Source organism: Ipomoea nil, unplaced genomic scaffold (genome assembly GCF_001879475.1).
Source record: "Ipomoea nil cultivar Tokyo-kokei standard unplaced genomic scaffold, Asagao_1.1 scaffold0510, whole genome shotgun sequence".
NCBI classification, from domain to species: Eukaryota; Viridiplantae; Streptophyta; class Magnoliopsida; order Solanales; family Convolvulaceae; genus Ipomoea; species Ipomoea nil.
Window position 1 is genome coordinate 309,538 of NW_017616938.1, and position 26,684 is coordinate 336,221.

General features: G+C 37.9%; 2 protein-coding genes across 2 annotated transcripts; both read left to right on the top strand.

Moving 5' to 3' along the window:
* Positions 1-9,354: 9,354 nt before the first annotated feature.
* Positions 9,355-9,975, top strand: LOC109173957. The gene has a single exon (XM_019323279.1). The coding sequence runs from the start codon at positions 9,355-9,357 to the stop codon at positions 9,973-9,975; it is 621 nt and encodes a 206-aa protein (XP_019178824.1).
* An 8,664-nt stretch (positions 9,976-18,639) lies between these two features.
* On the top strand, positions 18,640-20,109 carry LOC109173959 (cytochrome P450 94A2-like). The gene has a single exon (XM_019323280.1). It carries the CDS (start codon positions 18,640-18,642, stop codon positions 20,107-20,109), a length of 1,470 nt encoding a protein of 489 aa, XP_019178825.1.
* The last annotated feature ends 6,575 nt before the right edge of the window (positions 20,110-26,684 follow it).

Here is a 26,684-nt window from a genome sequence, read left to right on the forward strand (position 1 = left end):
GCAATATGAAATAACTCGAGACCAACTAAAGCAAGTAAATGTCTTTATTGATCACGGTAGAGGCCCTAAGCACAATCTACTTGGTTGCTCTGAGTACCGACTGACTGCGGTCGGGATTCTCTAACAACAACCTATCGATCGTCCAAAAGTCCTTTACACTGTAGCTACTGTGGGTATTTATAGCCGCTATGCCGGGGACAGGATTCCAGCCGTTCGGCATGTCCTCCACGTAGCCACCACGTGTCATCCTCCCGGGTGCCCTGCCTGTCGATGTAGAGAGCCGCCACGTGTCCTTCGTCAACTCTCTCGCCAAAGGGCTACCGCTCGGTGGTTGACATCGTCGTTCGGGCAACTCCCGGTCGGACCCTGACCGGGATCTTCACAAGGAGCCCGACCTGTTTACCTGCAAAGACAAAGAGAAAAGGACAAAGGCTTCTCAGTCGTGGTGAAGCTATGTCGGTCGGGATATTCCCTACCATGGATGTCAGCTTCTTCCCCAGGCCTAGTATCCATTGCTCCCTCCCTGAAGATGATTATGCGGAGTCGGCTATGGTGATTAAGAATTATGGGAATAATACAACAGAAATCCACACTTAGTTGGTGTGCAAATTTTGTTGTGCGTGCGTCATGTATATAAACATTCAACTGCACTGAAGGTAGCTGATAATCCAGAATCCATGGCCAAAATGAAGGAAGAAGTAACAAGAAGCTTGGGCGTTAATGTGCGTGAGTTTTCTCTTCTACTTCCTTCTGAGCTCGTATTTCTGAACTACTCACGCACATTAATCACAAATCTCACGCACATTAAGCACAATACTCAGGTACATTAAGTACAAAACTCACACACATTAACATTACGCACATCAAGTACAAATTTCAAGAACATTAAGCACAACACTCACGCACATTAAGTATAAAACTCACGCACATTAATCAACCACACGGAAAGCCACAAATGCACCTAATCCCTTCCATACATATATATATATATATATATATATATATATATATATATATATATATATGCGAACGTACCCCATGTGGTGTTAACTAGTCTTAAATAATTTATGGTTAATGATATGAATTCATTGTGATTGAAACAAATAATTTTTTTATTAAATATTTATCGATTAAAGTTCTTATATATAGGTTCTTCAGCAATCATTATACCGTGCACCAGGCCGCACATAGCAATATGCGTACCGCGCCTTTCAAGACGATGTCGTTTTGTATTCTGTTATAAAATTATGTGTTTTCAGGTATAAATTTTTATACATTCGAAACGGGGGATTTTTGTCTTTTAAAAAAAGATTATGTGTTTTCAGGTATAAAATTATGTATTTTCAGGTATAAATTATGTGTTTTCTATTATATAATTCTGTACATTCGAAGCATGGAGATTTTCAGTTATAAAAATTATGTGTTTTTAGGTATAAAATTATGTGTTTTCAGGTATAAAATTATGTGTTTTCAGATATAAAATTCTGTGTTTTCTATTATACAATTTTGTACATTTGAAACATGAATTTTTCTTTTAACAGCAAACAGGCGAAAAGGTAAAAATGACACCGTTTTGGGCCAGGGCGCACAGTATAATTTGTCGTTCTTCAGAACTTGGGGAAAATTAAGAGCCCAATGCACAACCTTTTAGAAAATTATATTGTGGATCATAGTCTACATTTCAATATAAGGGTCGTTATACCGTGGACCATGGTGCACGTGCACCACGGTCAAAACGGCGTTGTTTCTTTAGGTAAAGAAACGGTGTGCTGTTAGTGTTAACGAAGTGACATTACAGTGTATCTAAACCGACATTGTCTCACGTATTATTTTTATATTATCAAATGAAACTGCAGTTATATCAAAATGATACTGTAATTGTGGTGAAATGAAACTGCAGTGTATATAAAATGAAACTGAATTACATTTCACATATTTGAGTGTATATTGTACAATGGAGCTGTAATTATATCGAAATGATCATGTACCTGTGTTTTAATGAAACTATAGTGTATATAAAAAAAATTAAATAACATTTTCACATATTTGAGTTTATAAATATTGAATGAAACTGTAGTTATATCGAAATGAAACTGTAATTGTGTTGAACTAAAACTGCAGTGTATACAAAATGAAACTGAACAACAGAGTTACTTTTTGTGGAACGGCGCAGAACGGCGCAAAACGAATGCGGTTTATTTTCATTAAATAAAACGACGTCATTTTGATGCGCGGTGCATAATCGATTATGCACCGTGGTGCACCATATAATTTGGCGCAATATAATAAAGAAATTTTCAAAATTTTAAATGCATCTTATTAGTTAATAATATATTACTATATATTTAGTCCCATTTAATAAATTAAATATGCATACATTTTATTATTTTACATTTTTTTTCTTAATTAAAATTTTAAAAAACTCCATCATATATTCCGATGCTATTTATTGCATAAAATATATGTTATAATTTTTTTTAAAGAAAAGTACATGTTATATTAATTTTAATATTGTTTTTTTGTTTGTTTTTGCACATTTGAGTATTAGTAATAATTGATTTTGTGACATCGTATTTGTATCTAGAATTATAGATTAATTGAAACATTATTGTTTTTGACCGGAATCCACCATACAATGTAAATCTTAGTCCGCGATATATTTATTACAACATTTCAATGTTATCTATCATTTGAAATATATATACGATTTCGGACGCACGTACAAGCGAAAACATAGGCCCAATGGCCCATATGATCATGGCATTTTGGCCTCAAAAGTAGTGAATTCTCCCCCATTTCTCCTCTGATGTAGATGCTCTAAATCTTGAAATTCTTATTCATGTATTAAATTAAATGTGATAGTATGATTTTATGCTTTTTCATGTATAGAAAAAGGGAATAAATTTAGCATTGCTCAGATCTAATTTTAACCTTAAAGATTAAGATGTTAGAAATAATAGGAAAGAGAAAAGTTTTAAGTATTGAATAGTGGAAATGAAATAGTACGTATCCACTAATCCAGCCAAATTATTATCATAGTTTGATATCATTAGATCTTTCAATGGCTTATAATAAGCTAATTTGGAATAATGGACTCGAAATGTATGGCATTAAAACAATTTGAGCAGGGACGGAGCCAGGACGGAACAGTGCGGGGGGCCAAACTACGATTGAAGTACTAAATCAAATACATTGATATCCCGTTAACATATCTCAAAATAATCATTACATTACAAATTCAATAAAGTTTAGAATAAATTATTTATAATTGAATCTATATTAAATTATTTTGCAATATGCTTTTCAATGCACATTACTTTGTACGGTTGAAAGAATGAAAACATTCACGCATGTTTTAAAAGACTATTGATTATTTCTTGAAAAACCCTCTTCACAACATAACATAATAGCAATTGTTTTCTCAAATACATATACTACACAATTGTTACATTATTATGCATTTTAAATTAAATACAAAATTTATCACACAACCACAAATTTACATAATTAACCAAACAAATGCACTTGATATCCATGATTTAGAATCAAACAAAACAATTATTTAAGATAAACAATAGAATATGAAACAAAAATTAACCAAACAAGTAGTTATAAATAAAAATAAAAAATAAAAATTAACTTGAAAAATATGCATAGATTTTGTTAATGACAAATTATCTTATTATAACGTATATGCCGCATATATGCATGGTTCTAGGCAGAGAAACTAGTAAGTAGGTTAAATGAAATTTAATTTGAATGTGAGTCAACAATATATGGAATACATAATTTGAAATAGGAGAGAACTGAAAAAGTTGAGAAGATGAAAAAATTTATAACTTTACCTGTAACATTAATTAAGTGGAGAGGGGCCAAATATTTTGAAAAAACAACAAAATTTTAAAATTCTATATAATATTTTTTAAAAAAAATTTAATACATATATAATATTAAAAAATTTTTGGGTGGGGGAGGGGGGCCAAGGCCCCCCTAAGCATACACTTACCTCCGTCCCTGAATTTGAGGTCAACAAGTAGAAAGATTGTTGGTTACAAACAACATTATATTGGTTAGTTATTTTTTATTTTAGGTGTAAATCACGAGGTGGTCCGGGTCTTTCTCTGTCCGTTTAACGGTCTAAGTTTACCGACTAATCCTCATTCGCTCCGAGAGGCTAGGAGCTGACCCGAGAGGAATCATCACTTATCTCATTTACCATCTAAGCTACCACCCCAGGTTATATTGGTTAGTTATTTAGTGATATAAAGTACTCTTATCAATATTTTTTAAAATAACAATTTGGTCCTAAAAAAATTTTGAGTTCATACATTTTGTTTATATTCATTATTCAGTGTAAGAGACATCAATATCAATCAATACACTGTCAAGTTCTCCAAAAACTTGCTATATATGAAATTCAAGAATTAAAATTTTTTAATAACAATAAATTAATTATAGCCGCGTGTACACCGTGAACATAAAAGTAATAGCACTCATAGTATTATTCCTTTGTTGACCTATCATTCGTATAAATACGTGTAATGTGTGTGTATATATATTATTATTTTAATTTAATTTGACTCTTTTATATGCAGTTGGTTAAAGATCCAAGAAGTTAACATAAAGGAATAATTTACTAAAAAAACCAAATTTAAATGAATGTGTGATAGCAAGTTCTTATATATATATATATATATATATATATATATATATATATATACATATAGGGTCAGGTTCCTGTGAGAACAGGTCTTCCCTGTGCGGTCAATGCGGCATACACCATTAGGTATGCATAAATGCACCACACAGTGTTTAAAAATACACCATTATGTGTGGTGCATTTTTTTTTATGTGTGGGGCATTTTTTTTTATGTGTGGTGCATTTTTTTTTATGTGTCGTGCATTTTTTGATGAGATTTCATTCTGGTGTATATTCTCGAACACTATATAGTGCATTTATGCATACTTAATGGTGTATGTCGCATTGATCGCACGTGAAGGCATGTTCTTACAAGAACCAATATATATATATATATATATATATATATATATATATATATATATATATATATATATATATATATATATAGGGAAGGGATCAGGTGCGGGTGATGCTTCCCGTGCGGTTGTGCGGGTGGACTTACATTAAGCATTACACTGGCGCACTTTAAGTACACAACAGACGCACATTAAACACACAAACAAAATACATTCAGAACAAAAACTCACGCACCTTAAGTACAAAACTCACGCATCTTAAGCACAACTCTCACGCACCTTAAGCACAAAACACACGCACCTTAAGCACAAAAACACACGTACCTTAAGTTTTAACAACAAATCACATTAAGTACGCACTCAGGCACATTAAGTACAAAACTCACGCACCTTATTAAGCACAAGACTTACGCACCTTAAGCACAAAACTCACGCACATTAAGCACACAAAACTCATGCACTTTAAAGTTTCAACAACAACTCACATTAAGTACACACTCACGCACGTTAAGCACACAACTCACGCACCTTAAGCACAAGACACACGCACCTTAAGTACAAAACTCACGCACATTAAGCACTACACGCTCATACACATTAAGCACAAACCTCGCGCATCTTAAGCACAAGACTCACGCACATTAAGTACAAAACTCACGCACATTAATCAACGGCACAACCCCACGTGAACCATTCACCCGCACTGGAACTTAAACAAACACACACACACACACACACAAACACACACACACACACACACACACACACACACACACACACACACACACACACACACACATATATATATATATATATATATATATATATATATATATATATATATATATATATATATATATAGAGAGAGAGAGAGAGAGAGAGAGAGATAGTAGGATTCCAATGAGAACACTTGCTTAGGTGAGAATGTGAGAACAAATCGTGTGCATCCACTAATATTTTTTAATGGTCTATATTAGCTTAAGTGTGTGCAAACGCGAATTAAATGTGTGTGAACACACTTAATCGCATTTGCACACATTTAATTCGCGTTCGCACACACTTAATCTAATCTAGACCATTAACTGGATGCACACGATTTGTTCTCACGTTCTCAGCTAAACAAGTGTTCTCATATGATCCTAAATCTATATATATATATATATATATATATATATATATATATATATATATATATATATATATATATATATATATATATATATATATATATATATATATAGAGAGAGAGAGATGAAGTTAACCTGAATTTCTCCAACAGCAACTCTATCTCGCACAAAGTGATAATCTATCTCTACATGTTTGATGCGAGCATGAAAGATGGGATTGCCACACATACATGTAGGTCCAAGATTATCACACCATAATTTAGGAACTGAAATACCTGGAACATGAATTTCGCGTAGAATGGACATGATCCAAATTTCCTCAGCACAAACATCTTCTATAGCTTTATATTTAGCCTCAGTAGAAGATCTAGCAACAATTCTTTGCTTCTTTCCCAGTCAGAATCAGATATGGCATGAATTTTTCTCGAGGATGACTGTCTGACTCGTAGACCAAAATTAACAGTTTCTTTAACATACCTTAAAACTCTCTTTAGTTGTTCCCAGTGAGTAATTGTAGGGGCATGCATATGTTAACACAACTGATTGACTACAAAGGAAAGATCAGGACGAGTGATAGTTAAATATTGTAATGCACCATCTAAACTTTTGTACTTTGTTGGATCATCATGTAACACTGTAGTAGAAGTCACGAGTTTCGATGTGGGAATAGGGGTAGACAATGGTTTTCATTCTGCCATTCCAGCATGCTTTAGAATATCATGCATGTATCTCTGTTGAGAAAGTAAAATTCCATCACTGCATTTGACTGCCTCAATTCCAAGAAAAAATCCTGGCTCACCAAGATCTCTAATATTAAAAGCAGTAGAGAGTTTCGAAACTAGCTGAGTAACTAGATTCGTATTGCTGCCCACCATAAGTATATCATCCACATAAACTAATAGATATACACAATCAGATCCTTGAGAGTAGTAAAATAAGGATACGTCCGTTTTTATGCCTGAAAACCAATAGATAGTAGAAAGGTGTGCGAACGATTAAACCAGGCTCTAGATGCCTGTTTTAATCCATAAAGCGACCTCTTCAATAGGAAAACATGATTCGGATAGTAAGCATCAATATATCCAGGTGGTTGCTTCATATACACAATTTCAGAGAGATTTCCATTCAAGAAAGCATTATGAATATCCAATTGCTTAATAGACCACCCAGATGATAAAGCCAGGGAAAGAAGTAACCTGACTGTGGTTGGTTTAACCACTGGACTGAATGTGTCAAAAAAGTCCTGACTAGGCACCTGATTAAATCATTTTGATACAAGTCTTGTCTTATGTCTCTCAATGGAGCCATCAACTTTTCGTTTTGTACGAAAATTCCACTTACACCCAATAATGTTCATGCCTGGCGTAAATGGCCCAAGCTGCCATGTCTGATTTTGTAGGAGGGCAATAAATTCTTAATCCATAGCATCACGTCATTCGGAATATTTAACGGCTTGAGTGTAACAAGTAGGATTCGTAGGACAAACCTGAACCCTTAAAGCTGACGGTGGAACCTTTCCAACGCATCCGTTCTCATGTGATTCTTTATATATATATATATATATATATATATATATATATATATATATATATATATATATATATATATATATATATAGAAGTCTGCTCAACTGCGGCCGCGCCTTCTGGAAAAATGCACGAATAGTGTTAACATATATATATATATATATATATATATATATATATATATATATATATATATATATATATATATATATATATATATATATATAGAAGTCTGCTCAACTGCGGCCGCGCCTTCTGGAAAAATGCACGAATAGTGTTAACAAAAGGCACCATAACTTCTAACACCTAATTATGCATTTCCGAACACTGTGTGGTGCATTTAATGTTATGCATTTTCTAATATTGTTGGTGCATATATATATATACATATATATATATATATATATATATATATATATATATATATATATATATATATATATATATCCCACGGAGTACCTGCATGTCCTCCTTGATGGGCCTTGGAAAATCTTCGACAACTATCTGGTTATACAACGTTCGGAACCGAAGTTTGATCCCGCCACGGCGAAGATCTCGAAGATGGCGGTTTGGGTTAGGCTACCACGTCTTGCAGTCGAATACTTCAGGGATGATATAATCAAGGGCGTCCTTGAAGGTGTTGGTAAGCCTCTGAAATTGGACCGGACAACAGTGGGGGTCGTCAAAGGTCGTTATGCGAGAGCTGCGGTTGAGATTGATATTGACGCACCACTGGTTACTGAAGTTTGGGTAGAGGATCAAATCCAAATAGTAGAATACGAGAGCCTGCATGTTGTTTGTTTTACGTGTGGAACAATTGGTCATAGAGATCAATCTTGCCCCCAGAACAAATGCAATAATCAGGCGGGTTGTACTATGGACCTAAACGAAACTCCCATGGCTGAGAATGAGGGAGACAATCAGCAGACATCTTTTGACGCTAATCCTCAACCGAACCTTAACGCCAATCTCCAACCGACTCCTAATGCAAATCTTCAATCGCCTCCTATTGCCAGCCAACAACAGACTCCTTTTTCCAATTCTCAACCTTCTCCAAGTGCCATGGGGCAGCAGTCTGCTGTCGTTACTAAACCTCGCTATGGGGCCTGGATGCTTGTGACAAGGAAGAACTCAGAACAAGCTCCTAAGAAAAATAGTCGCCCCATTAAACAGCAAAATGGTGCCAATCGCCCCAGAGGTAATAAGTTTGCTCCTTTGTCTAATCTAGATGAGCAACCGGTGGTTAGCGCCCAGCCGGTTCCTCCACCTGCTCCGACCTCTACCGCGAATAGGGATACGACAGGTTTGTTTACTAATCCTTCTGGTTGCCTTCCGGATCAGCCGCGTCCTCCGCCTCCTCATTTCTCTCCTACGGTTATACAGACGGCTTCACTAAACACCACTGTCTCCCGGGTTTCCGACAAGGGTAGTAACAGGGGTCGTGGTGGTGTTAGGGTGGCTAATCGTGGTAATGGGAGAGGAGCGGGAAGCCGTGGCAACATGAGGGTGGATCCACAGGTTCCGTTAACTCCGGTCACTGGACTTGGGGAAGGTACCATGGATCCTCTTTTCCGTTTCGGGGATTCTGCTGCTTTCGCGGATGGGGTCCCGGTTACTGCACCTTTGATAGGTGACCTTACGAGTATGTGTATCACGCCTGGGGAAGGCGGTTCTCAAACTTCCCTCACCAAAGCGGTGTCTCAATGATTTTAATCTCGTGGAATTGCAAGGGGGTGGTAAACAGACGTGTTAAGAATCACGTTAAAGAGCTTCTTACAACGTCTAAAGCCGACGCCCTTTGCCTCCTCGAGATTCGTTCTCCCAAGGTTGAGGGCATGGTTAACATGGCCAGTAAGCTTGGGTTTTCTAACCATTTATTGGTCGAGCCTATTGGTTTTGCAGGTGGTCTGCTTCTTTTATGGAAACAGGGTCAAATCGATTTCGATATTATTAATCATTCATCCCAGGCTATTCACGCGAAGATTAAAAATAGGCCTGATGAGTGCTTTGTTACTTTTGCCTATGTTAGGCCTAATTTGATGGCTAAGAATAGATTTTGGGAAAGTTGCAAGCAGTTTTCCAATTCTATTCGAGGGGCTTGGATACTTCTTGGAGATCTGAACGATATTGCTGCTTCTGATGAACAGTGGGGAAGTGATGTCGTGAATCACGTTGGTATGCAAAGATTTAGTGATGCCTTTAATGCGTGTGGGCTTTTCAATCCGGGGGTCTCTGGGTCTAAGTTCACGTGGTGTCGTTATGTGGGGAATCGGGTCACTCAGTTACGCCGCCTAGATAGGATTCTTTGGAACATGACTGCTTAATTATCCTTCCCGGAGGCAAAAGTGGTGGCTCTCCCTAGATTACACTCAGATCAAAATCCTTTGATGTTTAAGGATGCAGCTGGTGGTCCTCCTGATCGGAATCTCCGCCCCTTCCGTTTTGAAGCCGCTTGGTTATCTAGAAGTGACTATGCACTGATTTGGAAAGAGGCTGGTAGATTTGAGGACCGTAGCATTGACGACATCATCACGGACATTACAGAGAAGAGCAAACAGTGGAACAAGGAAGTTTTTGGGAATATCTTCAAGAATAAAAGGAACCTGGAGTCAAGAATTCGTGGTATTCAACAACACCCTAATTTTATGGTCTCAGGAAGCCTGCAGGCTTTAAATAATAAGCTTACTTTTGAGCTTAGTCACATTCTGGATCAGGAAGAGGCTTTTTCGTTTCAAAAGTCAAGAATGGATTGGATTAGAGATGGAGATAGAAACACCCGTTTCTATCATAATTTTGCTGTGATCAGAAGGAATAAAAACAGGGTTAGATTCCTTAAAGTTCAAGGCACTTGGTCAAACGATCCGCTTATTTTGGCTAATCACATTACTTCGTTCTTCTCGGGTCTCTTTGGTAAAGTGAATACTGATAACAGAACCAGGATGGTTCCTATCACGGATACCCACAAAGTCTCTTCAATTGAAGTTAGATCGTTAATAAAAATTGCTTCACGAGAGGAAGTTAAAAAAGCAGTGTTTGGTATGAAAAGATTTGGCAGTCCCGGTCCTGATGGCATTCCACCGGCTTTCTACCAAAAGTTTTGGGACCATATTGGGGCGGCGGTTACTAACCTAGTCAATCGGGCAATCTTCAGTGGTACCGTGCCTACGTCCCTTCTCCAAGCCTTTATTACCCTCATCCCTAAGAAGGAGGTGCCTGAAACTGCGGCTGATTTTCGTCCTATTACCCTTCTTAACGTGGCGTTTAAGATCATTTCCAAAGTCCTCGTTAACAGGCTGAGGCCTATCATGTGTCGCCTCATTGGCCCTCATCAAAACAGTTTTCTACAGGGCCGTTCTACTATGGATAACATTATCCTTACTCAGGAAGTTATCCACACGATGAATAAAAAGAAAGGGCGTAAGGGGTTGATGGTGGTTAAAATTGATCTCCATAAAGCTTATGACAGTGTTAACTGGTCCTTTCTGAAAGATACCCTTGACGAGTTCGGTTTTCCTAGTTCCCTTGTGCGGCTCATCCTTTTCTCTCTTGAGAATAGTGATATCTCTATTTTGTGGAATGGGGGCCGTCTCCCCCCGTTCTCTCCGGGTAGGGGGCTCCGACAGGCGATCCTTTGGCCCCCTATATGTTCAATCTTATCATGGAAAGGTTGGCTTTTGACATCCAGAATGAGATCAACTCGGGGAAGTGGAAACCAATTTCTCTCTCGCGAGGTGGTATTGGTATTTCTCATCTCTTTTTTGCAGATGATCTGATGCTTTTTGGTGAAGCCTCGGAGCGCCAAGCTAAGACTATGATGGACTGCCTTAATAAGCTTAGTGTTGTTTCCGGCCTCAAGGTAAGCCTCTCAAAGTCTCAGATTTTCTGTTCCACTAATACTAATGCAGATTTAAAGCGAAAAATTGGAGAGAAGATGGGGATTCCTATTTCTCCAAATTTAGGGTCTTATCTTGGAATTCCCTTACTGCACAAACGTGTCTCTAAGGACACTTTTACGAGTGTCATCGATAAGATGAGAAAGAAACTAGCTACCTGGAAAGCCAGTGCTCTGAGTATGGCTGGTAGAAGGATTCTGGTTCAGGCTTCCCTAGCTACGACCCCAACCTACGCGATGCAATCTATGAGACTCCTGGTAAGTACATGCAATACCATTGACAAAATTTGTAGGAATTTCTTGTGGGGTCACTCGGAGGATACAAGAAAAATGCACACTGTCAACTAGGTTGATATTTGTATGCCCCGTGAAAGTGGTGGTCTTGGTCTGCGCCAAGCTAAAGACTGTAATATGGCCTTTCTTGCTAAAATGGCTTGGCATATGGCTACTAACAAGAACAAGCTTTGGGTCAATGTTTTAAAAGAAAAGTACGTAAAAAACTCCAATTTCTTACATGTTGATGCCACGCCCAGTTCTTCTTGGACGTGGAAAAGCATTATGAAGGGAAGAAGGGTTTTACGGAACGGTATCAGGTGGAAAGTTGGGAATAGTAACTCCCTAAATTTTTGGAACGATCATTGGATGGGCGTGGGGCCAATCAGTTCGTTACCAAACATTACAACTCCACCGGATGGTCATCTTACGACTGTTGGCCACCTTATTACTGAAAATAAAGATTGGAATATCAACGCCCTCCAACAAATGCTGCCGAAAGCCGTAGTTAACGCCATTCGGGCAGTTCCTCTCAGCTACTCCACTACGCCATTTGGAAGCTGGTGAACAATGGGCTGCTTGTCAATGAGGAGAGAAGGAGACGTGGCTTGACAATGAGTGGGAGTTGTCCGAGATGCAACGAAGACAACGAATCCCTGGATCACCTTCTAAGGCGTTGTGACAAAGCCATGGACTGCTGGAGCATTTCTGGAGCGCCAACTTCTTTCAATCCATCATCCATCATGTCACTGATAGACTGGGTGAAAGGGAACTGCATTGGTTCGGCTACCTACGCTACTAGCAACTAATGGATGTCCCTTTTCCCGCACTTACTCTGGAACTTATGGAAAGCCAGGAATGAGTTTGTCTTCAACTCCAAGGATGTCGCGGCTGCGGAGATCCTCAGACGGGCAAAAGACGATGCCGAGGAAGCCAGGCGGTATCTTACCAAACATGCAGACATTATGGGAGGTACTCAAAAGTGGATTCACTGGACTCCGCCTCCCCAAGGTTGGTTTAAACTCAATACAGATGGCGCCAGAAAAACCACCACGGGTTTAGCTAGTGCTGGTGGTCTCATTCGCGATTGGCAAGGCAGCTGGATCACTGGGTTCACTACGAAAATTGGCCCAACCAACAGCTATATTGCAGAAATCTGGGCTCTTCGCGAGGGTCTCCGGGTGGCCAAGATCAAAGGTTATGCAAAAATTGTGGCTGAATCGGACTCGGAAGCCTTGGTCCAAGCCATTCAAAACTGCTCGGGGTCTAGTCCGGAAGCCGACACCTTAATCTTAGATTGCAAAGATCTGATGACAGTGTTCCAGGAGTGTCGCCTTAACCACGTCTTACGGGAAGGGAATCAGTGTGCAGATTTTCTGACCAACCTGGGTCAGAATAATACTTGGGGAACTACAGTTTGGGACAACCCGCCTAATGGTTTAGATAATCTCTTGGTGCGTGATAGTCATTCTGTGGCCACTAGAATGATCACTTAATTCTCTGGAGCGCTAAGCTCCTCTTTACTCACCAAATATATATATATATATATATATATATATATATATATATATATATATATATATATATATATATATATATATATATATATATATATATATATATATATATATATATATATGTTCAAGTTCTAGTGCAGGTGAATGTTTCCCGTGCGGTTGTGCGGGTGATTAATATGCGTGAGTTTTGTACTTAATGTGCGTGAGTCTTGTACTTAAGGTGCGTGAGGTTTGTGCTTAATGAGTGAGTGTGTAGTGCTTAATGTGTGTGAGTTTGGTACTTAAGGTGCGTGAGTCTTGTGCATAAGGTGCATGAGTTGTGTGCTTAATGTGCGTGAGTGTTCACTTAATGTGTGTTGTTGTTGAAACTTTAAAGTGCATGAGTTTTGTGCTTAATGTGCGTGAGTTTTGTGCTTAAGGTGCGTGAGTCTTGTGCTTAAGGTGCGTGAGTATTGTACTTAATGTGCGTGAGTGTGTACTTAATATGAGTTGTTGTTAAAACTTAATGTGCGTGTGTTTTTGTGCTTAATACGCGTGACTTTTGTGTTTAAGGTGCGTGAGTGTTGTGCTTAAGATGCGTGAATTTTGTGCTTAAGGTGCGTGAGTTTATGTTCTGAATATAATGTATTTTGTTTGTGTGTTTAATGTGCGTGTGTTGTGTACTTAAAGTGCGCCAGTGTAATGTTTAATGTGTGTCCACCCGCACAATCACACGGGAAGCACCACCCGCAGCTGATCCATTCCCTATATATATATATATATATATATATATATATATATATATATATATATATATATATATATAAACACTTTTTCCCCCTGAGTTATATACTTATACCACTTTTCCCCCCTGAATTATTCAAGTAGTTATTTTTTCTCACTGAAATGTTAAATGGACATATTTACCCTTAAAATAATTATTTCATTTATTTTTCTTCTCCAACAAATTATGACCACAATTTGGTTTAAACCAATTAGACACTATAGCAACTAAACCGAAATATTCCAATTACAATTTAGAATCTAAACCCGATACTTAGAGTTTATTAAAATCGTGAACTGAAACGGCTGGTTCATGTTCCGAACTGAAAAAAATAAAATACATTTATTGTTAAATTTAGACTATTTTAAAATAAAAAATAAAATTTTAAAATAAAGACGGTTCAAAATCGCGAACCAGATCCAAAATCGTCGATTCATGTACGATTCAGGATCCAGTTTTTCGATTAATAATTTTAATAAACTGAAATCCAAATATTGGGTTCTGAATCCGAATCATAACCGGAAACTTTTAATGCGATTGCTATAGTGTCCTGTTCAGTTCGAACCGAACCGTGGTCATCCCTACGTATGCGCAATAATTTGAATTGTTGGAGAAGAAAAATAAATAAAATGTTTACTTTATGGATAGAAATGTTACTTTAATATATCAGGGGGGAAATCGTCACTTTTAGAATAATTGAGGGGGCTAATGTGTTTACTTGAATAATTCAGGAAGAAAAAGTACTATATGTATGTAACTCAGGGGTAATGTACTAATGTGTTTACTTGAATAATTCAGGAAGAAAAAATGTTATTATATATATATAATTTAACAACAATCATTATTGTGTGGACCATGGTGCACACAAGTTGTGTGGACCATATTTTGAATACTATAAAATAATGTACATTCAGTACAAAAATAATGTACACTCAGTATAAAAATAATGTACATTCAATATAAAAATAATATACATTATATTCCGAGAATGTACATTATTTTTTACTGATTGTACATTATATTGTATAATATATATATTCACTACAAAAATAACATACATTCAATATATTAAAAATGTACTTTTTATTATGGTCCACATAACAATGTGTGGACCATGTTACATACAATAATTTGCCATTTAACAATATGCAAACATAATGATATTTGATTTTGATATGCATACTTATACATCCATGTAAGTTTACGTAGCAATAGTACGTAATGCGCCATCGGCAATCGTTATATCCTACACCACGGCGCACATAGCAATGTGCGCCGCGCGCCTCCCAAAACGACGTCGTTTTGGGGTAGTGTTGGAAGGCGCGGTAGGAAGTTGCTGAGATTATGTGTATTTGTTCACAACTTTATGTGTATTTGTTCACAACGTTATGTGTATTGGTTCATACAGTTATGTGTATTTTTTATACAATTATGTACATTCTTTTTATACAATTATGTACATCCGAATCAGAAAATTTGTGTGTATTATGTTAAGAGTTGATGTGTATTATGTTAAAAGTTTATGTTTATTATGTATTATGTTAGATTATGTGTATTATCTTTTAAAAAGAGTATGTATATTTTGTTATATAATTATGTACATTCATGTATAACATTATGTGTATTCTAGTATAACATTATGTACATTCTTGAACAGCGGGTTTTTTTTTTAAAGAAAAAATTATTGCCATTCACTGGGGCGGGAAAATTTCAAAAAAGAAAATAATTAAAACGACGTTGTTTTGCATCTGGGCACATAATGCAACGCGCGCCGTGGTGTAGGATATAAATTGCCCGCCATCGGTCGGCAATAATGCATGCAAACAATCCCTTAAGAGTAATTACCGAACTCTAGGTCCGCAACCCAATTTGCTGTCATTTGCCAACCTTCAGGTCCGCAAAGCACTTGCCGATGTCTAGGTCGGCAATGCTTTTGCCGATATCTAGGCCGGTTCTTTGCCCATTTTTAGTAGGTTCGAACTTTGGCAGATCTTTAGCTCACCAGTTCAGCATGCGGACCTATAAAACAGATTTTGAAAGAGTTATTTCTAAACATGCTCGACAGAAATTTGACTGTATTTATGGGTTTTATGACTACAGGGTAGCCGGTCAGCGGGTAATATAACCAATTTAATGAATGAAACGTAAATAATTTGGGAGAAAAAAAGATAAAGGGAGACAGTATTTTTTTATGTGGAAATCGAGATGGTGAAAAATTACTGGTTTTTTGAGCGGTGTCAAGACGAAATCCACTATTTTTTTTGTAGATAGTTTATATATGTACAAGTGTATTTTTATCTAAAAAGATGTAGATGTCGATTGAGCTCCCCTTTGCGGCTAGAGAGTGGCGGCCTTTCTCTCTTCCTAGACAATGGTAGTCGTGAACCCTTATAGCTAGCCAGAGAGTGGATGCCTCCCCTTGCTAGAGAGTAGATGTCCAACCCCTTATAATGTGTCTGCTAGCGGGTATCAAGAAAGGAAAGAACAAAAAAATAACAAATTTAACCTTTAGAAACCTTCCAAAATGAATTTGGGATTTATTTATGAAGTTGTGGGATCCATTTCTTCATGATAGATAAGAGAAAAGGGACAAATCGACCCTTGAACTTTACTCAAAAGGGCAATTAGGCATCTGAACTTGAAAAAGTACAATTAAACACTTAAACTTATCATTTTGAGTCAAATAAGCCCAATTTACAGGTAACCAACAAGTTTGACTGCCGGAATTCATGGTCGACCATGCTAAAAACCTAAAAACCTTAAAAAAAAAAAAAAAAAAAAAAAAAAAACGCCGGAGAAATTTCCGGTCGTTTTCTCCATTGGAGAAGACTGTTCGGTCGACCAGAGGTCGTCCTCTCCCATGGAGAAGGTGACCAAATCTGGTCGCCTTCTCCATTGGAGAGGACGACCGGACTAGTCGCCTTCTCCATTGGAGAGGACGACCGGACGACCTCTGGTCGTCTTCTCCATTGGAGAAGGTGACCAGCACCTCTGGTCGTCCTCTCCAATGGAGATGGCGACCAGATCTGGTCGCCTTCTCCATTGGAGAGGACGACTAGAGGTGCTGGTCGCCTTCTCTACCGGAGAAGACCACCGGCCGGTTGTTCTCCGGTGGAAGGCTTTTAAAAAAAAAAAAAAATTCATCGCCGGAAATTTTATTTTTTCGCCGGAATTTTAAATGACCTGTTATTTCAAGTAAATAACCGGCTACTGGGCTTAGATGCTCCAAAATGACAAGTTCAAATGTTTAGTTGCTCTTTTATAAAGTTCAGGGGCCTAATTGCCCTTTTGAATAAAGTTTAAGGGTCTATTTGACCCTTTTCTCTAGAGAAGGAAATCTCAACCCCCAAATCTGAAAAAATGTCTAAGCTAAGATAATACTCTTCCAGATTCTCTGGGTTTTACGTCTCGCCAGTCTCATTGCTTCCTGACCACTTGAGCCCGACCAGCTAGCGGGCAGTACTGACTGGCCGAACTGCTTAGCGCTTGTGCGGCCACCCATGCTGGCTGGTTGCCTAAGCTGGCTAGCTGCCAAGACTAGTCAATCGCGTGTCGAGTCTTAGCATTTCGCCCGTTTCCTTGCTTACTGTCCTCCCGCGCCCAACCGCCTAGAGGACAGTACTGACTAACTGAGCTACTTGGTGCTCCCGACTGGGTGCTGATCGGCTGGTTGTCTACCTGCTGCTGGTCAGCATGCTAGCTGGTGCTAGTCGGTAGGCTGGATGCCTAGTGCTGGGCGGCGGGCTGATCACCTTGGCTAGTTGGCAAGCTAAGCACATCATGCTGGTCGACAGGCTGGTTGTACGGTTTTGGTCAGCAAACTAGCTACCTGGTACTAGTCCGCAGGCTGGTCACTTTCTCATCCTGGTGTAGGGTGGGTAATATGGTACAAATTGCCTCTAGGATGTCTGACTTCTTGCTTCGCAGTCGCAGCGGGTCATGGGGCTGACCGCCTACAAGGTCTAATTGCCTAGCTATAACAACTGGATACCCCCACTTCGGGTATCTAATAGTATTAATTTGTGAGAGAATGAGCTTGGAGTCTTGGCTTCGTCCGATACAGTGAGAATTATTTACTAATCTTTGGATATTCTCCTCATCCTTTCAAAAAAAAAAATAGTATTAATTCTCTTAGATGACAATGTTAGAATAGTCCCATATATATATATATATAAAGAGTAAAATGTAGGTAGGGATACTCGTGGTGGCGGGGTGAGTGTTGTCATCTTAGTACTTGAATTGGGACGAATTACCACATTAATAAGAAGAGTACCCCAATTAAATTAAAAGTGATAGATGGGTCCGTACCATATAAATTTTGCCATTCAGTGGGTGCATTTTCACTCAACCCTTAATACACGGACCCCACGTGGGACCCAAAAGTTTCCACGTTTTTCCCTGTCCTTCCACCATCTCCCTTGAAGTATAAATACGTTTGTGAAATGAACGAGGGAGAGGCAGAGAGCGGAAACACAAGCTAAGCTAGTCTGATCTTGGCCGCCGGCGGTGCTGAATCGAACAAACGACTTCGCACTGTTCAGCCATGGAAGACATTATCCAAATCCTATGTGCTTGGCTGTTCTGCCTTGTTGTGTTCTTCCTCGTATATATTAGGTTGGTGCCGGCTCCCAAAAGTGGCCTCCCAAGATCGTACCCCATGTTCGGCCATATCTTTTCCATGCTTAAGAACCAGAAGACGATCTTGGACTGGACGGCGGAGATTGTGCACAAGTGTCCGACGTCGACGTTCTACCTCCGGTTCCCATTCGGCCGGGCGAGGGTTCTAACCGCCAACCCAAAGAACATTCAGCATATAATGAAGACGAGGTTTAAGGATTACCCCAAGTCGAAGAACTTCGAGGTTTCTTTCTTGGACTTGTTCGGCGGGAGCCTTTTCCTCGCCGACGGGGAGTATTGGAAGAAGCAGAGGCTGCTTTACGGCGCCGAGTTTCACTCCAAGTCTTTCATTGGCTTCATCGAGAATATCACCAAGAAGGAGATTTCCGGCCGCCTGTTTCCTCTCCTCTCAGACGCCGCCGACAAGAAAACGGTCTTGGATTTCCAGGATATTCTCCGGCGGTTCACTTTCGACGTGGTGGCCATGCTCGGCCTCGGCCACGACCTCGCCTACCTCTCGCCGTCGCTCCCGGAAATGGAGTTCGGAGACGCGTTTGATGACGCCATCGAGATAAGCTGGAATAGGTGCCTCTCCCCGTTCATGTCGTTGTGGAAAGTTCAGAAGATTCTAGACGTCGGGACTGAGTGGCGGCTCCGCCGGGCGGTGGCTATACTCCGGAGATTGATCAGGAAGTTAATTAGAGAAAGGAAGGAGTATGGCGATGATTTCTTGTCGAGGTTAATGAGCCGGAAAATATCAGACGAAACGTTCCTTATCGACGCCGCCATTGCCATCGTTCTCGGCGGCGTCGACACCATGGTTTCCGCTTTCACTTGGCTGTTCTGGATTATCGCTCAGCACCCCGAGGTAGAAAAGAAGATCCTAGCCGAAATCGAAGATTACGATAACGGAAAACTCAAAGATCTGGTATACACTCACGCCGCCATTGCGGAAAGCATGAGGCTCAACCCGCCGGTCCCGCTAGAAGGAAAACAAGCCAGGGAGGACGACGTGTGGCCGGACGGGACGAGAGTGCAGAAGGGCATGGGCGTCATTTGCCACACCTACGCGGTGGGGCGATCGGCGGAGCTGTGGGGGGATGACTGGGCGAAATTCCGGCCGGAGCGGTGGCTGAAGAAGGAAGAGGGGGAGGAGCAGTGGAGTTTCGTCCCAAAGGACGCTTTCAACTACCCAATCTTTCAGGCCGGGCCGAGGATATGCCTGGGGAAGGATATCGCATTCATGCAGCTTAAGTGGGTGGCGGCCGCCGTCTTGCGGCGGTTCCACGTGGTGGCCGTCGCGGGTAGCGGCCAGCCACTGTGTGTGTCGTACATCAGTTGCAGGATGAAGGAAGGATTCCCGGTACGAATTGTGGAGCGTAGCAAAATCCATTAAATTTGGAACCATATTATTATTATTATTATATATATAAAAAAAAAAATTAATGTGTATTAAGTCGTCAAGATCCAAGGGATTTTAGACATTTTAATTGTTATATGATGCATAATTTATGATAGTGGAAATAAGTGCTTTTGTACGTAATAAATGATTATATTCCATCTTTGGTTAATATATATACGTAAATTTATACTTTAATTTTTTTTTATTTTTTTATTTTACTGGTTGACATATATATATGAGGCCTAACTGTACTCCCATAATAACAAGACTTTTTGTAAGAAATGTAACCAATTGATAATTCATCGTGGTTGAAATATATATATATATATATATATATATATATATATATATATATATATATATATATATATATATATATATATTTTGATGGAATAATATAATATGCATGCTAAATTATTATTATTATTATTATTATTATTATTAATTATAATAATAATAATGTTAGTCAAAGGGAAGAAGTCATGGCAAGAAAATAGGGAAGGGCAGAAGTCATGGCAAGAAAATAGGAAAGGCTACGGGAAGTTACAACTGCACAAGAATGACATTATATAAAGGCTCCCGGCTGCAAACAAAGGAGGGTACGCGAGTCTCAAATATAAAACATCTCTTCTACATATTCTCCTCCCTCTTTCATTATTCTATGGTCATGACCTACCTATTCACATGTACTACACCTACAAATATATAACAAAGAACTTTCGGCTTGGCTTAGCCCAAAAAGGCCCGTAGTTTTCACCGCTTTGGTTTCCACGTTAAATCCTTGAATTGTGTTTGTTTATTGGTTCCATGCAATCACTTTACATCATTCTTATTTTCTTACGGAGATTATTGACCCGTATATATAATTACATACCCTAGGGTCAATTTTTTCCATCATATATATATATATATATATATATATATATATATATATATATATATATATATATATATATATATATATATATATATATATAATCGCACTCAGGTGCGAATGCTTCGCCCAGGCGCGAAATAGGAATGAATTCTGTTCGTCCACGTGTCCAGATCTAATGGATGAGAAACACTGATTTTTTTAAAAAATGCGGTGGCATTTGCGTAAATAATTGAACATCGAAGTGCAAGTAAAATGTATTACAAGTGCATGTAAAATGTATTATAGGTGCAAGTAAAAATGTACACTGAGCATCAATACTTAGTTGCACCTATAGTTCTAAGTAGTTGCACACATAGTTATAAGTAGTTGCACCTAGGTGTACGAATGTTTGCGAGTGGTTTTCAGGGGTATTACTACCCGCTGAACTCAAATCAATGAATGTTAACAAGGCAAAATTACATGCACTTATAGGTGAAAGTAGGTGCACCTATAGTTATAAGTAGTTGCACTTATAGTTATAAGCACACCCAGGTGCATGAATGTTTGCGGAAAGTAAATGCTAACAAGGCAAAATTACATGCACTTATAGTGAAAGTAGGTGCACCTATAGTTATAAGTAGTTGCACCTATAGTTATAAATAGTTGCACATATAGTTATAAGCACACCCAGGTGCATGAATGTTTGCGGAAAGTGAATGCTAACAAGGGAAATTACATCCACTTATAGGTGAAAGTAGGTGCACTTGTAAGTGATTTTACTTGCACTTCGATGTTCAATTATTTACGAAAATGCCACCGCGTTTTTTTTTTAAGTTATTAGATCTGGACACGTGTCGCGCGCTGATTCGTTCGCATTTCCCTCCTGAGCACTTATTCGCACCTGAGTGCATCCCTATATATATATATATATATATATATATATATATATATATATATATATATATATATATATATATATATATATATATATATATATATATATATATATATATATATATATATATATATATATATATGGAAGCGATAAGGTGCGAGAGGGGGCTTTCTGTGCGGTTGTACTCACATTAAGCATTAAACTGACGCACTTTAAATACACAACACATGCACATTAAGCACACAAACAAAATACATTCAGAACACAAACCCACGCACCTTAAACACAAAATTCATACATCTTAAGTTTCAACAACTACTCACATTAAGTACAAACCTACGCACCTAAAACTCACGCACCTTAAGCACAAGCCTCACGCACTTTAAGTACAAAACTCACGTACATTACTCACTGTACAACCGCACGGGAAACATGCACCCGCACTAGAACTTAATTATATATATATATATATATATATATAGGGACGCACTCAGGTGCGAATAAGTGCCCAGGAAGGAAATGCGAATGAATCAGCGCGCGACACGTGTCCAGATCTAATAAATTAAAAAAAAAAACGCAGTGGCATTTTCGTAAATAATTGAACATCTAGGTGCAAGTAAAATCATTAACAAATGCATCTACTTTCACCTATAAGTGCATGTAATTTTTTCTTGTTAACATTCACTTTCCGCAAACATTCATGCACCTGGGTGTGCTTATAACTATATGTGCAACTATTTATAACCATAGGTGTAACTACTTATAACTATAGGTGCACCTACTTTCACCTATAAGTGCATGTAATTTTGCCTAGTTAACATTCATTGGTCTGAGTTCAGCGGGTAGTAATACCCCTGAAAACCACTCGCAAACATTCATACACCTAGGTGCAACTACTTATAACTATATGTGCAACTACTTAGAACTATAGGTGCAACTAAGTATTGATGCTCAGTGTAAATTTTTACTTGCACCTATAATACATTTTACATGCACTTGTAATACATTTTACTTGCACTTCGATGTTCAATTATTTACGAAAATGCCACCGTGTTTTAAAAAAAAAACAGTGTTTCTCATCCATTAGATCTGGACAGGTGGACGGACAGAATTCATTCCTATTTCGCGCCTGGGCGAAGCATTCGCACCTGAGTGCGATTATATATATATATATATATATATATATATATATATATATATATATATATATATATATATATATATATATACATACATACTAACTTAATAAAAAATAAAAATTTTAATATAACAAATGTTGGGCCAATATATAATTACATTTTTTTTTTAATTTCTGGGCCAAACCTATCCCATTGCTGCATCCCATTTTCCCAAAGCCCATTCACAATTTTGGAGGGAATGCTAGTTTTGGAGGGAAATCTACGATTCTGTTTTATTATATATATATATATATATATATATATATATATATATATATATATATATATATATATATATATATATATATATATATATATATATAGTGTTAGGTTTCTGTGCGGTTGTGCGGTTGATTAATGTGCGTGAGATTTGTACTCAATGTTCGTGAGTATTGTGCTAATGTGCCTGAGATTTGTACTTAATGTGCGTGAGTGTATAATGTTAATGTGCGCGAGTTTTGTACTTAGGGTGTGTGAGTCTTGTGCCTAAGATGCGTGAGTTGTGTGCTTAATATGCGTGGAGTGTGTTCTTTATCCACTGCTGTGAAAATGATGCGCATCCACTGCTGCATTTTCTTCTTGTTTTTTGTTTCGAAGTGGTGGAGGAATGGATTTTGTCTTGTTTTTAACATAAAATCAGAACAGCCATATGTGCGTTTACATATATCCATCAATTCACACACAATCAGAAAAGCTTCACCCACCTTCTCTTTCTGTTCTACTTCCTTCTGAGCTCGTAATTCTGAACTCAAGTCACGCACATTAAGCACAAACTTCACGCACATTAAGAACAATATTCAGGCACATTAAGTACAAAACTCACGCACATTAACATTACACACTCACGCACATTAAGTACAAATCTCACGCACATTAAGTATATAACTCACGCACATTAATCTACCGCATAACCGCACGGGAAGCCACAAATGCACCTAATCCCTTCCCTATATATATATATATATATATATATATATAGGGTGGCCTTCAAGTAGGAACCATTCAATAGGTGAGAACATAAGAACCCATCCCAGCCTTTGGATCTAAGTCAATTAATCATTAATATAAAAGATTCAAAAGGTTTTAAGGGTAATTTTAGCCCCCTAATAATTTTGACTTAAATAATAAAATTGATTACATCCCTAGTATTTAGGCCAAGAAGAAGGAATTCACTAGGACTCTAATTCAACGATCTCCACATCCACTCCAGGGCTACTCACGACCGTCGCCTGCAAATTACGGACAGTGCATCCGACACAAAAGGTTCAACTACGGGAAACGACCAAGAAACTCACCGGAGAGAATGGCGACAACAAACAACAACGAAAGTAAGTCCACTGAAACCCCATTACGGTGTTTGTCATCCGATTGTTGAATTAAATTGAATTTGGAATGCTGAATTCTGTTATGCAAGCCGGCAGATGAGTGGAACGGCACACCCTGAGGCACTAAAGTGCACAGACGGAAACCGCCACCCCCTGCTGTGTGCCGGCTAATTTTAATGTACAATTCCGGATCATTGTATGTACCCTATGCTCGTAATTACAGAGTAGCATGTGTGCACCTATGTGCTCAGGTACGTGCCAATTAGGGATGAAACCCAAATCTCTGCTCCCGATGCGCCGTGTGTGCCTCTACATGTTCTCGAATATGCCAAACTGGTCAATACCCCACAATAGGAGTGCATAATGGCTCAAACCTAAAATCATAATCGGTTTCCAACATTTTGTATTAATAACTTTTCACTGCTCTACAGATGAACCCGGCTCAACAGGCTGTGTTATCAACATCTCTCTTGTCACAACGAAGTACTGGTCTCCAGAGTGTGAAGCCACCAAGAAGCCTTTCGCGGGTCAGGTGTTTACTACTTTGGAAGCTACAATTCAGTTTTACCAAACATACGCAAAGAGTACTGGGTTTGACGTGCGTCGTGCATCCGAGAAAACAAATCAAGGAGAGGGAGAATTCAGTGCACACAAGACAGTATTAACAATTCAACAGAATGTGCCATTCTGGTCAGACCATGCCAAAGCGGCCGTTACGGCCAAAACTAAAGTTGTTGTGCTCTTGCACAAAACTACGTGTGCCAGAGTGATCGATCGGACTGGCCAAAACAACCACCACTCATAAATGAAGAGTAAGCACCCAGAAAAAATAGAAAATTCCAATACGGAAACACTAATAAGGAACATATTCACCGCGCTGATGAGTACGATTTATATATTTAATTTATATTATATTTTATAATAAATCAGTTTAATTTATTTAATAATCTATTTATTTTGAACTTTATTTTATGTTTTGCACTAATATAATATTAGTTGAATAATTAGGCTTAATCAACAAATTAATAAGTGTTGGGCTTAATTAGTTTATAGGCTTAGTAGTTATTTGGCCCACTTTATCATTTAATTATTTTGTATGTTCTGAAGCCCAATCCTTTTATGCCTTTCTTTGTACGTAGGCTTTAGGGAGAAGACCAGTGCAAGACTTCTTCATACGACGTCCGACAAATTGAATATTTCGACTACGATTCCATCGGCAAAACAGCAACGAAGACTACGCCCGAGATATGCTGCGACAGACGACTCAGCTTGCGCTTGCAAATTGTGATGGAAATTCAATGGCTATGGGCGATTTTGTAGCATCAGGCGATGAACAAAGCTTATTCCTCATATTTTACCTGGTGCATAGAAATTAGGGAAATAAATATTATTTATTTTCTGTTTTATATGGTTGAAGAAATTGTATTATTTTGTGGATGTTAGAGAAATTAGGGCTATTTTGAGCTAATTGAGGAGCCTGAATTAGTATAAATAGGGATGAATTTTGCAGTATAGGGAAATGAGTTTTCTCAGAACAATTTTATTTACTTTGTAAACACTCCCTGCAATGTACTGCTGAGTTTTAATTTTCCAATTCAAGGATTATTGAAGTTTGATTCTACAAGACCAGTGAGATTTATTTAGCTTAATTTTATTCTCTGAACTCTTTATTATTTATATATCTCCTGTTATATGAGTTTTAATTATTGCTTGATTAATTGTTGCAAAAGGGCCCTTTGTTCAATTGTCAAGGTATTAAATTGCTATTTAGAACTTTGAATCCGTAATTGTTTAAGTGTTCTAAAGCTAGTAGCAAATAACATAGTTGATTATAAATAGATTTTCAATCTTATGTTATGGAGATGTATAATCTAGTTTAAATAGACCGAGCTTGCGAGTCTGTTGGTTAGAATTGGTAGTCTTTCTAATTCTTTTAATGCTGTTAGTAAATTAAATCCTAAGAGCTTGTTTAGGGTTGTTTATTAGCTAGGGAAGTAATCAAAGAGCTTGTTTTGATTATCGACAAAGTAAGGAAAGATAGGTTATTAGAGCTTGTTAATAACCATAACCAATTTGGTAAAGAGTAAAGTAATTATTTCTTGAAAATCAATGATCTATCTTGTTAGAATTGAATTGATATTATTCCTTGAGTTGGATACTAGTTGCTATTGATTATTATTATTATTTGATATTTCATATTGATTGCCTTTTTATGGATGCTATTTAATTTTCAATTCTCATCTCTTCCTTTATTAAATCTTTGATTAAAAATAAGTCTGACCAATCTCTGTGGTTACGACCTTACTCATCACTAT

Coding starts and splice junctions, on each gene's coding strand:
- LOC109173957 (XM_019323279.1), top strand. CDS start 9,355: ATGATTTTAATCTCGTGGAATTGCAAGGGGGTGGTAAACAGACGTGTT.
- LOC109173959 (XM_019323280.1), top strand. CDS start 18,640: ATGGAAGACATTATCCAAATCCTATGTGCTTGGCTGTTCTGCCTTGTT.